This window comes from Solenopsis invicta, chromosome 9 (genome assembly GCF_016802725.1).
Source record: "Solenopsis invicta isolate M01_SB chromosome 9, UNIL_Sinv_3.0, whole genome shotgun sequence".
NCBI classification, from domain to species: domain Eukaryota; kingdom Metazoa; phylum Arthropoda; class Insecta; order Hymenoptera; family Formicidae; genus Solenopsis; species Solenopsis invicta.
The window spans coordinates 6,084,225-6,098,382 of record NC_052672.1 but is presented as its reverse complement, the minus strand read 5'-3'; the positions used below and the strand labels follow the sequence as shown (position 1 = coordinate 6,098,382).

Sequence of the window (14,158 nt, the reverse complement as noted above, 5' to 3'; positions counted from 1 at the left end):
CGTGAAATATTATAAAAAAGTTTTACGAATATTATTATGATCAAAAACCAATGTAAATTATTATATATAAAATATTCACAAATTTATAATTATTACATTTAAAAGTTTTGTTTCCGATAATTTAAAATATTGAAGTAAATAATATTATTTACTTCTCGTCTAATATTCATATAATGTTAGCAAGAGTCGACATACAACCATTTGTTATGAATATAATATTTCAGGAATATTATACAATTCAATAATATTATAACGCTTATAGAGATATTGCCATAGCTCGTGCCTCCAAATCTCCGTTTTCTCTTAAAAATTGTTCAGGAGATCACAGCTATACGTTGTGATTATCCTGGATCTTGCAATGTAGAAGAACTAAAGCTCACACCATTCTTGTTCTCATCCTCGTCACGTTTTTGGCACGTTGCCAGAACGTCGCAACGACGTTTTTCATCTTTCTGCGAAGGACTACCATCCACCGCCACCGCCGCCGCACCGCGCAGTATCGATCTTGGAAAACAAGGATAAACGGGACCAGGCGAATACGTCGTGTGTTACCTTGACCCGGTTTTCTTCGAGCTACTCCTGGAAAACGAAACGTGGAGAATGAAACGCTCACCACCGAGCTGCACGGTCCGAGGCGGAACGATCGCGATATCACGATGCCGCGGTAACGAGATCAGAAGCGCAACGGTGTCGTTGCGTTGTAATAATTGCATGTCCCGCGCCACCGCGTTGTAGTAATTAATAAAGAGTGAGACGAGGCGGAATGGTGCCTAGAATAGCGAGCGCTTTCCATACAGAAAGAAAACAGTATCAAATATTAGTATTAAATTAAGACAAATATATTCTATTTAATAATCATTGTTTCATATATAAGCAAGAAATTATTCAAGTAACAAATTCATTCTATGGACATTTTATAAATATCTGTCGAAAATATTCTGAAATTATATTAAAAAATTATTTTATGAATATGGAAATACATGGATGGAAATGAGACCATTTCAAATATTTTCCAAAGAATATTATTTATTATATTTCAAGATTTAAAAAAATCTTAATTTACTGTAAACAACTTTTTATTTATGAAATATTCCAGAACTAAATTATTCATGTAATATTCTAGATAGATATGCAAACATGTTGATAAAAAGAGAAGTTACTTGCTGGCAAGTTACTATTTAAAGTTGCCATCGTGGAGACATCATTTGTTAATAAATGTGAATTTAATTATTGCAAATCTAGCAGCACATGTGATTGCGAGCAACATGCCAACAACAATACAAACAGATCGCGTTGCTATTTGGAATAATATTTTTTCCTTTAGCATTTATTTGAAATGTTTACGGTTGGTGTTTACGATTATTGCCGTTTCTATACTTTTCACTTCATAGCTATTTAGTCATAGCACGCGATGCACAGATTCAAGGACGAGTTTAAATTATTAGAAAAACTAATTATTAAATGTATTTAGTATAGATTTAAAAAATCTATTACTTTCTCGTTATGTTTGCTTAGAATAATAGATTTCTTAATTATATTTTTAAATACTTTATTATTTCGTTTTTTTTATTATTTATAATTAAAATTTATTTTTGGATTAATTATACAGCGGCGTGTTGTTGAGTTGAACAATGTCAATTAAAGTTGTTATATACTGGCTCATACAAAAGTGTGAAAATCTTTTAATATTTAGAAAACTAAGCATTTTTGAAAAAAATGTTTCAGACAAAAGTTGCAGGGTTTAAAAGTATTTATTTTACTGATCCTGTATCAGTTTGATCTTGGGTGGCGTCATCAAACTCACATCAATTGTTTTAAATGGAACGCCTTATTTTCTATTTCAGAATCGAATAGCTGACATCAAGAGCTTTTGAAAACGCTATAAAGTTCATTTTCATTAAGTACTTTTCGAGTTATGTTTGAAAGTTACTACCATTGGTATAAACTAGGGATACTGTCGAGATGTGAGATTTCGAGAATCTCATCTCATCTCGTCTCGAATTCGAGACGAGCTAGAGATAAGACTTTTATGTTTAGTTTCAAGAGAGATTTTGGATTTGAAATCCTTAAAAATTTCGAGTCTCGAAAAATTGTAGAAATTGTTCTATTCTTTTGTAAAATATTTCTAAATTGATAGAAAGTATGAAAATAATATATAGAAGATAACATAATTTTTTAATTTGGAAGAAGTTAAACACTGATAAAAATATGTTTGAATATTTTTATAAAATTATTTTTTTTGTATAAAAATTATTTTAGAAAAATTTACAAGTTACAATACAATTACTAACAATTTAAGACAAAAGTTTAAACGGGTTTAAAATTATCAAGTTTTAAATAATAAATATAATTGTCTTCCTGACTCAGAAAGATCACATTAAACTATGTAATACTTGATATGTTAAATCGAGTAATGTACGAATTATATTATTATTAGGCAATGATGTTTTATTATTTATTTCGGTGTGACTTTCATCCTTACTGATATATATTATTTTCATCGTTTCTTTTTCTCTTTACAGCTATTTTCAAACATTGCTTCACTCTTGCAGTCCGTTAAATATTGGATTGCTGACGTTTACGCGTTTGTGATAGTCTGACACCGTAGAAAATAAAATATGAATCGTGGACTCGACGCTGGAAAACGAACGATCACAACTAGCATTATCAGCGATTTGGCTGCGCGATCGACATTGTCTTGTTTAATTTTTGATCATCTCTAGCAAAAGACGAAAAGTTAATATGAAGTGTCTCACCAGGCTCTCAAAAAAATCACAGATATCTCCATAATTTTTAAAGCAAAGTTAAACTACGCATACATATTTCTTAATTAAATTTTAATCAAATAAATAATATTGTAATAATATTTATATACATAATTAACGAAACTAACATTCCCAAATTTACCGTTAACATATTACATGTCGAGATTTTTGAAAATCTTAAGACGAGACAAGATCTTCGAGTTTGAGATCAAAACGAGATTTCTTGATATCTCGTCTAATTGTCTCGTCTTACGGCCTGTCTCGTCCTAGTATTAACAATAGTCAAGGTGTGACATTACTATGCGGAGGTTGTCCGGTCGAATTACATCTCTTTTATGTTAATTATATAAATCCGGTACAAAAAAGGTATAAATCTGACAACCTTTATGTACACCTTGGGTAATATTAATGCTGGCGGTATTGCAACATTCAAGCTTCATAATTCGGAAAATGCTTAATGAAAGTAAACTTTATTACAGTGTTTTGAAAAAAGGGTGTTCCGTTTAAAAAAATCAATATGATTTTGACCTGACTTTGACGACGCCATTCTAAGTTAAATTGATGGGATCAGTAAATAGATATTTTTAAACCCTACAACTTTTATCTGAAGCATTTTCACTTTCGGAAATACTTAGTTTTCTAAATATTAAAGTGTGTCACTTTTGGAAGACCCTGTGTATTAATTATGAAAACGCCTAATTAAAAGCATTTGCCTAACATGTGTTAGAAATAGGTCAAAAATTTATAGTTTGCGCTTTCTTGTATGAACCTACAGTCGGACAAAAGTATGTTTAAAGGCTATGATTAATAGCTGATTAAAAGGCTGATTAAATTGTTGCTTGGCAACTTTGCAGCAACACTAAAGACAGTTACTCAAATGGTCAGCTAAGTGCTCAGCTAAAAGCCGAAGAACTTGATAAGAACTTCTTTCCTGCGAATCTTTCTTTACACTTTTCAAGTTATTTGTGTCCGTTGGACAGTGTGTCATTAACGTGTGTGTTCGTAATAAAATTGAAACGGGAAAGAGATTGGATAGTGAATGATTTCAGTCATTAAACGGTGATCATTAAAACAAATTTTTAAATCAAGTCCGAGTTCAACACTTCGTCTCTAACGGATCTTCTCATACCTAATAAGATAACTATAGCTAACAGTAAATCCATGAAAGTGTCATTACGTGATACAATTTATGAAAGCAAAAAGTTCTGAGTTATTACTGGCCTATTGCTATTATTATTACGGTGAAGATTTGCCATGTGGAAATGTGACGTGTCATCTTATTGCATATTTACGATCGTAAAATTATTTATCAAGCTGTAGCAAAATCAAGACAAATCTTTACAAAGAAATTGTAAATAACAGAAAGATAGTGTGTGCATGTGTGTGCTTGTATAAAAACATGTATGCATATGCATGCTCATATCATGTGTGCAATTTTAATAGAAGAAAAATCATTAGAATTAAGTTAGAAATATGACATTTTAAGAATGAAAAGTTCTAAATCATATATATGAAACAATGATATGATCTTGTATAAAATATGATCTTTATTCTAATTCACTTTTTAATCTAATTCATTCTTTTTTAAAGAATTTAAAGTCTTAAATTTCAAAGAATTCTCTATTTTTATTTTAATATTATAATAATTTAATCATCTATAAAACACAATAATTGTTTTGATAATAATAATATTAAAAAATTTTGATTTTTGGTTTGAAGATATTACTGTTTTTTCAGATACTTTTTTCCTCTTAACTTATGAAAATTATTATCTAATAATGGAATGGGAATATATCTTTTATTATGAAACTACAAAACTTCTTCATGTAAAAACAAATTATGTCTGTTTAACGGTAATCTTATTTCAACATTTTAAAACTAAAAATCTTATAAAAACGAGTATATTTGTTTTTTTATGCAAACAATGTTCATGAATTTTTTGCATCGTGAATTAAGCAGTCATGAAAATTCTTGGATGAAACATTACCTTCCCTTCATAAAATAATTATAAATATTAAAAAAGTAATTTTTTTTTTAGAACGGCATCATTAAATCGTTGATAACGAAGCAAAACTATAATCTATAAACTATGTTAAAATAAATCATGCCGTTATTAAACAATGTTTGATTTCGTAAAACCAATTTTGAGAGAAATAACGAGAGATGGACTTGTTAAAATTTTTAACTATTTTCCTCGTTATATATGCAACTCTTAATTGAGCTTTCGCAAAGTCAATCCAAATTTGTGACACATTTAGCGTGGTAACGATCACGCTGCATTTACGTGGGCGCCTCGGCACAATCTACGTTGATTGAAGCGCGTTTTATTTAACCGATTAAAACTGTCGGAGGAGCGATCTCGATAAAACCGATAGCGGAGATCAGTAGCGCGGCAACCAAATCGGGCATCGAGTCATTCATAATAAAGTGATGTAGCAATGATATTCACAGTCGGAAATAAACGCATAATATTTTCAATCTTCATTTGAACACTTAATCATGATGAACAGCATTTATGAATCTCTATTTTTACACTGAGAATAAATATAAAAATTTTAAAAATACATTCAGTCATATGCAAACACATGGTATACTAAAAAAATTAAGGAAAATTTACTAAAATTAAAGAAAATATATTAAAAAATTTTTCTTAATTTTAATAAATCACGTGTTTGCATACGCTATATATTTTTTTAATTTTCCAACATTTTCTATTAATTTTAGTACATTTTTTTCTCAATGTATATATAAAGCCTGATCTACAATGTGCTCTTTGCGTTTTGTCTTGTCCTTTTTGCTTTTTGTTTTGTGCTTTCTGCTTTTTGTTTCCTTACTTTGTGTATTTTTATCACACGAAGCCGAGAGACATCGTAATGCACAAAAGGCAAGGATTTTTCTGCACAAAATTAGCAAACAATTAGCCAAAAGCTTCGTTTACTTGTATCTTAGCTTTATTTTCTTTATTAGACATATTTTTTATCAGACTATGTTCGATTCACCACGATACCGTGGTCGTATTTAACCTAACCAACATGTTTCTTTGTCTTTGTTGTCCGAAATAAAATTTGACGAACTTCAGAAAAGACAAGAAACACGTGACAAAAAACACGATTGTCGGTAAAACAGTGCGCGAAGAGACAAGAAAGCAAGAGGCAAAAAGCAAGAAATAGGAAGCAAAAAGCATATTGTAGATCAGGATTTAATGTTTTGAGAAAACATTTATATGTATACTGTCATTACTCAGCACTGTATTGACTTTAAGCATTAATCGACAGGTATTAATATATTTAGGTCGTCGCATTTATCGATTAAAAGGGAAGTGAGCATTATTAATGGAGCATTGATTTTAAGCACATACCTCACCCACGTATTCATCGCTTTTATCTTTCTTCGCGACTGCTATTTTTATTGATCTCCTCGCTTAACCACGCTTATAAAAATGCGACCTCAACCTTTGACCATCCTTTCGCTCCGTGATATCTTTTTAACTTTGAAAGAAAGAGGAGAGAACACAAAGAAGAAATGATAAAAAAGACAATCATATTACTTGTGGATATTACTTGTTGACCTGATGTGTCTGCAAAAAAATAAAAAAAAAAGAACAACTTCAATCAAATTATTATTATCTACGTTTCTTATCTGTTCCTTTGTTATATAAATGTATAATTTTAAAATGTATAATTTTTGCGGATAATTTCAAAGGGAAAAAGAGAAATGTTTCGATCACGATTTATTTCAACTTTCATTTCAATGTTGGCAGCGATGAACGCCAGATTATACAATAAAGTTGAAATTAGCTATTACGCCTACAACGTTTCGAACAACAGTTACATTATGCTCCAACGTACGAGATATGTACGTATTTATAAAGCTTAATGAACATGACAGATTTTTCTTCGAACGTTTAATTGCCCGAAGCATCGAGATCCTGGCAAATATTGACCTTTCCGACAGAATAATTGCAATTCCTCCTGATTGAAAGGATTTACCGACCAGGTGCTTTCACGCCTACATCGCCTTCAATTTCCGGCGCCTCTCGCCAGTAACGTCGTTAACTAATGCGGAAGCAATTTCCTTTAACGTCCCACTCCTCTAACGAACTTCAAAAATACCGGCGGAACGACGGTACGATTTTTTAGTGTCTTGCTTAATTAGAATCATGATAGAACGCGGATATTCTGATATAGACACAATAACGATCGTTACAGCGATGTAACAAATTTTTTTATAACTGTTGATCCAGACTGAAAGAATAGAATTTTTTGCAAATTACACACGCCACTTGTGCTGAACTAGCTTAAACGATACTCATTTTCTATAAAGGCCACGTCGATTTTTGTGAGAGCTCGTTAATCGCGGTGGTTGGAAGGACCGGTTTGTCATGCAAGTGGTCTTTAACCTACGATAGTTACGTCCCGTCATATAATATATATATATATATATATATAGACCGGTTATACAATATAACGTGATTGTTCTCTATCGATTTATGACATCGTGTAATATTCGGTGACGTCAGTTGTTTAGTTCTTTTTACATTGTTTTTACATTCCTTATGTAAAATTTTAGTTTTTAAAAATTTAATTTATATTTTTCTCTTACAATATGATAATGCTCTCATCTTTACGGATTATGTCCTATTCGATAAAAAAAAATTGAAAAATTATTAATATCTGACAATAAAGCTATTATCGATGAGTACTATTTTAAATCTTGACTACGGCGCCTGTTACTCATCATATATTTTAAGCATTTTCTTCCAAAGTATTTTGTATTTATTGTAGTATTTTGCTACTGGAAATATTTTTAAGCACTAAAATTTGCTTTGACTGAATAAGACCGTTTTCATTTGTTAATTTGTATTGTTCATATATTGATCGATTTTCACGTAATAATATTTTTAAATTATAGTCTTTAAATTATTTGGAATAAAATTTTATTTGTTAGAGTGAACACTCACTCTAAAAAAATTTAGAGATATTTTGCTCTCTATAGTCTTACATTTTCATTAACATACTATTTTCATAATAGTTTCTTATATAGTCAATATGCTAATTTTAACACTTTCCCAACAAATTAAAATTTTGAGATTAGAATCAGATTCAGCAGTTTAAAAACTACAAAAAGCCTACAAAAGACTATTTATAATAAAGGTAGATAGTAGGTTTTTAACGAGCAATATTTATTCTGCATAATAATACAATTTGAGAAAATTCATAAAATTATCATCAATTATAAAGCCGAAATAAAATTAGTTACGGGTACATTCAAACGCGTTTCTTGCTACACAGAGCCTTTATCGGTGAAACTTAAAAATATGAATATATTAGTATTAGATTATTCATTGGTAATCTGGTTAATCTACTAAAGACTATGTTTACTTGCCACTTTGGAGGATTAGCCCATTTTACTGTTTTGTAAAATATTATTTTAAGCTAATTTAATAACAGGAAAATTGTATTAAACTTGAATTAGCACTTCAGTGAAAATTCACTTACATTAGCATTCTAAGTTTAATATTTCATTTGCTCATACCTTATTTCTTATTTACAATTAGCAGAGAATTTCGAGCATACGGTAGCTTCGTCGATACTAATAAATGATTCAATCCTGCACGCTTCGATAAAACCAACACGTTCTCTAAAACAACTTCGCGCTATGCCGTGTTCTCCATCCCTTTCGCGGAAAGTCGCGATTTCACGAATTTCCGGTCGCGGAGTTACCGACAAATAAGATTGACATCCTGCCTGGGAGAATTTGAATATCGACACTCGCTCCCACGTTTTCCCTCAACTGTTTTCACTCTCGTTGTATCTAAACGCTTCCCGATAATTAAAATATACTCACTGATAGATACACGAAGATATACGCTTCTAGAGAAGATTCTCACACTTGCTTTCGTTTGCGTTCATCGTTATTGCTTTTTCGCGAGTGTTTTATGAAACAGTTTCGTTCTTTAAATATTGCGTAAAACTTGGACCAACAAAGAATTACGTTTTCTGTATAATTTTCTTTATCTTAACATACGTTTTAATTATTCTGCATTTATTGCATCAGTAAACAAGTGAATAACGAATAAATAAAATGTAAGTTTTTGTATTATTTAATTTCGTATTTGAGGCTAGATCTTATTTAGTATTTAATTAAAGTTAATAGTGTAAGCGCATATCATATTTGTTAATTTGATAATTCCGGTCGGATATATTGATTTTGTCTCACGTTGCGCTCGGCCGGGAGTTCCGTGGATTACAGTTTCTCGTTGATTGCACACAAAATTGCAGCACGATTCGGTATTTCTAACAGCAACCGTGGACGTGATCCGCTCAACCTTTACCTCGTATACACGCCTACATTTTTTTTTTTTTTTATTTAACATTTCCCGCAGGGGTAAAGCGCGAAACTAATAATGTCAAACAGTTATCTCAACGATTGCGCGGGCGAAAGCGTCATCGGGGTATATCGTTTTTTCGCATTTTGCGTTTACGATGATGCGCGCGGAACAACACGTAATAAAATCTCAACGACACGCAGTTATTCCAGGAGTGAAACTTTTTGCAGCGCGACATTTACGGCCGCGCGAAAAGTCTGGTGGAGGAAGAGGAGACGGAGGAATAAGTGGCGTCTCGAATCGGCAGTTAAATCGGCAACGGCTAAAGTTACGCGTACGAAAAGATGCAAATTTTTCTAAAGATAAGAATCTTGGTCAACCTGTTTTGTCCGCTTTCTACAAGAGACGTTCTAGTTATTAAATGTACTGCCTTTTGCATTGAAGCCAACCAGACGTCGGCCTCGTAATAAATGCGAAGAAAGTCACGAATGTTAATGACGGCCGAGTTTAAGACAATCTCAGTGTTACGACTTTGCAGTTACGGGAAACATGACTGTCGTTTGACTGCCGAAGGAAACAAGTCGATTTCCCCAATTAGAATCATTACTTTAATTAAATCGATTTCTTTCTCCAAATCATACTCTTTGTAATGAAATGAGAAAGACATCAATTTTACAGTTGTACATAAAATAATGAGAATCAAGAGCAATATCCCAGATGTCATTGCGAATAATTAAAGATATTTAAAGTCTTGTCGAATACTTTTAAAATATAACGTTAATTAACACTGCTTTGCTAAACTTTCCTCCGGATAATTATATCATTTTTTTCAATTTATATTAGATAAAATTAGATAAAATTAAATAAGTTAGTTTCACATTAGACAAAAAGTTAATTTATGTTATTTTAATATTTTTTATTTAATGATTTTTTCTTAATGAGATTAGCACTACGCTGTTTACACGTTACGTTGCATCAACTTTATTCACGTGACGTTTCATTATTTACTTCACGGAATCATCATTGAGTTACAAAGACTGTAACGAACTTTGTTAAAACTTGTGTTATTTCCCGTAACAGTTTCTCGAGTTCTATGAAATAGAAAGACCATCACAACAACGATTAAGATCGGAACAATCTCCACCGACTTTTCCGGCGGATTCATTAATAATCGAGCCTCGTTCGCCAGTAATGACATCGTCCCAAATTTTTCTTCCTTCGTGCAACCGCATTCATGACCGGCGATTAAATTGCGCGCGGTATCATGATTAATTGATTAAGAGTCGACGGACTGTACACGTACGACACGTTTAGCTCGGCGTCTCATTGACTAGCGTCATCACTATGATTTATTGGCGGGTCAATCGCTGAAAAATGCCACTTCACGCAGCGAAAGGAGGTCGTGGTAAAATATTCGCTAGTCAGCAAAAGAGATTACACTTTACCGTATTAATTCAAGTATCCTATCGCGTATCTTGGAGCGATAATTTTATTCTCAAATAATTTTCAATGCCTAATATATGTCAGTTATGCCCGAGGATTTATGCGGGGTCGAAAATGTATTTTAATACAAATACATTTCTTTGAGATATGGACTGATTTCAGATGGATTTAAGATTGGAAACGGAGAAAACGTCATATTGGTCATTGTAATGAACTTTTCTAATGAGCTGCAACCAATTTACAACTAAGGCTACGTTCCATTTTACGTATGATGCGCATGATGTATCATTTCGTCCTTGTTTAACATTTAGGGAATTACAAGGATAAAATGATGTGCCATGCGCATTATGCGTGAAACGGAACGTAGCCTAAGTTGAAGACTGCTCAAGTAGCAAACAATATTTTTAAAACATTTGAAAAACATGTTTATAAACATTAAAATTAATGAGATAAATCCTCTTTAGTTTATCAAATAAATGTTACTTTAATGACAAAATAATTTTTTTAACATATAAAAATCATATATTTCAACATTTAAAGAACATGTATTTTTTAAAATTACATAATTATTTATGAAATGTTTTAAATACACTTATTTAATATTAAAGGACACATTTTTTGAAAGTTGAAATAAACATTTTTTAAATGTTAAAAAATTTGTGTTTTATTAAAATATTTTTTTTTTGTTAAAATAAAGGGAACTTAATTGCTTTAAAAATATTTTCAAAAATATTGTTTACTATTTAGGTAGACAAGATAAACGTAAAAAAATTCAGAAAAATTCAATTAAATCTCTAAGCAAAATAAGTGTTGCAGTATTTATGTTGATAGTAATTTAAAAAATAACAAACGTTGAAAACGTTTTTAATAAATTTTAATTTATCTATAGTGTTAAGCAGAAATAATAAAATAATATATACAATAACATTAATTTTACGTATGGATTACCATTTCTCGTGTGCCAACATATTTCGCAAAAAAGTTGAAATTTGTCCCCGGATTCAATAAAAGAAATCTGGTAACCCTATTTGTTAGGAGATTTGAGATGTAAAACACAATAAAATTTTTATGTTGTTAAATTGTAATCGGCAATGTTTGTTATAGATTCGATGACGGTCATGACGGTTACCTCGATCTCTCCGAACTGAAGCGAATGATGGAAGTTTTAGGTGCACCGCAGACGCATCTTGGTCTCAAGGCAATGATCCAGGAGGTCGACGAGGATGGCGACGGCCGCATATCTTTCCGTGAGGTTGGTTTATTTTTATCGACTTCGAGTGATCTTTAATAGACTGACAAACACACACTATAAATGATTTACTGAACGCCACAAATATAAATCAGTCTCTTTTTAAAAGGAATAAAAAAATATTGCTAATGTATAAAGTCTATTTCAAGTTACTTTATCATAATAAAATGTTATTCTATACATTCTTAAAAGAATAAAACTAAAATTCTGTATTAATTTGTGATAATTATATTTTAATTTATACTGGCCTTTGAGTTTCAAAAAAAAGTTATTTTTATATATATTTTTAGTTTTGCGAGGAAGAGCAGATTAAAGATAAAAAACTTTCAAAAGTTTTTATTAACGTAAAACGTAATATAATATTGTTTGCATTATTTTAAACGCTTTTTTTCCGAAACAGTTTTCAAAATTATTAACAACAGAGTGGGTCGGTTTGTTTAACATATTCATACAGATTCTGCTAAAAATATCTTTTATAATGTTTGAAAAAATAAATGCACCAACTTTAAAACAAAAGTTAATAGCTTTTATATTTTTTTCAAAAGAATTTTCTAAAATAAGATACCACAAATGGTATCCTATTATTAGCTTGTTAAAAGGATACTCGTTTTCGATACCAAAAATGGAATCGAAAACGAGTATCCTTTTAACAAGCTAATAATAATAATAGTAACGATGTTTGCGAGTGTTCATTAATAAACAAAATTAATTAACGATATAAAAAGTAAGGTTCTTTTGAATAAATCACGATCTCAATGTGAGTCACGACACAAAGCGGATATCTGGATTTCTTCTTGAAGTCTGAATTAATTCTTCACGAGAAAACAAAATTAGATATCCATATACTTCTATATGTTATTAATTTTTTTATTGGAGAATCTTTAAATTTATTTCTGCTAGAGATTTATTTCTATTGAAAATTAGATTTTTTAAGATTAGAGATTGGAGAAATAGATTTTTTTACAGACAAACGGTTTGGAAACGTTGGCACATTTCGCGCTATCAGCTCCGAATGTGGTCGGTGTAAACATAACGTTTGTGTGTACAGCCACTCTGCCCAGCATTAGTGTTTCACGCAACTCCGTTTGCGGTCGTTAAAAATATTGAACCGAAATAGATTTCACCGCATGCGGCTTCGCTCTCATGCGGGAGAGTGCTCGTTGAGAAACACGTGCATCTTGCACGATTTTGAGTAGTAAGGCGTACTCAAATTTTAACATTTGCCAATTTTTACTTGCAAAAAATTTATTTTACAGAAATAAGAACAAATACATAAATATATGATACATAATCAGATATCAGAGTAATTAACGCAGAATTTTATACATTTCAGCTCTATTATACAAGATTTCAAATGTTTATATTCTCATAAAAAATAATTACATCTCCGCCAAATTATTGATCCCACTTTTATTTTTTCCTTTTTAAAGCGTAAATATAATTTTCGATCAGACTCGCAGACTGGCGATTTGTGGCGACATGTTACTCGTAAAAATAGTAGACCCCATGCAATGTTTAACTAACGTCTCATTCTATGGATATTCGACGATCGTGTTTACTCTCCAAGCATAGCTATGCGTTCAAGTACTTCTATTTCAGTCACTTACACCTTACACGATGAAGTATTTTAAAAATCGTCGAAAGACTGCTTGCTACAAAAAAATCTGCGAAGTTAAAAACAAATCTGACTAGATATTTCATTTTGCTAGAAATTTAATTGCGAGTAAGCGGCTTTCATTATTATGTAATTTATACAAGAAAAAAATTAAATCGCTATCGCACTCACATTTTCCATTTTAGACGTCTTTCAATTTAAGAATTCTCTTTAATTTAACTTCCAAGTGAAATGATATAATTGAAATAGAATACAATAATATTTTAAACTAAACAGCTTAAATAAATCACATAAATATGTAAAGAAACGCCAATAATTTTTCACAATAAATTCTTTACGAAACAGTATTGCAAGATGCTCGTGGCATATCATTATTAAATTATCATTATTAATTTACCTTGAGGTGTTATATTTCCATCTTTTGATTTCCATCTTCTCAACTTTTGATGTGTTTGAAATTCAATAATAATCAGCGTGCAATTTATAAAATTAAAATTATATTAAAAATTTACGTGTGAACATTATTAGGCACCAAGACGTAGCTTCGATAGCTAATGGCGCTTCTCTATACATTTTTGTGAAATAGAATATCTTGTAAAGAAGTGTATACATCCACAAAGAAGTTATTATCGGCACGATACGTGCCGTCTATGAAATGTTGAACTTTCAGTTTCAACCTTCTACAGAAATATTAAGATGCAACGAAGATACGAAAATATCACGAGAATTTATCCTACAATCGTCTCCCTAGTAATGGC

General features: G+C 31.0%; 1 protein-coding gene across 1 annotated transcript in view; it reads left to right on the top strand.

The window, feature by feature from the left end:
* The window catches only part of LOC105199176 (EF-hand domain-containing protein D2 homolog), a 30,873-nt gene that overhangs the window by 9,818 nt on the left and 6,897 nt on the right, over window positions 1-14,158 (top strand). Inside the window, exon 2 of the mRNA XM_011166147.3 lies at window positions 11,641-11,788. Coding sequence (XP_011164449.1) covers window positions 11,641-11,788 — 148 coding nt within the window. The remainder of the gene's footprint in view (window positions 1-11,640; window positions 11,789-14,158) is intronic.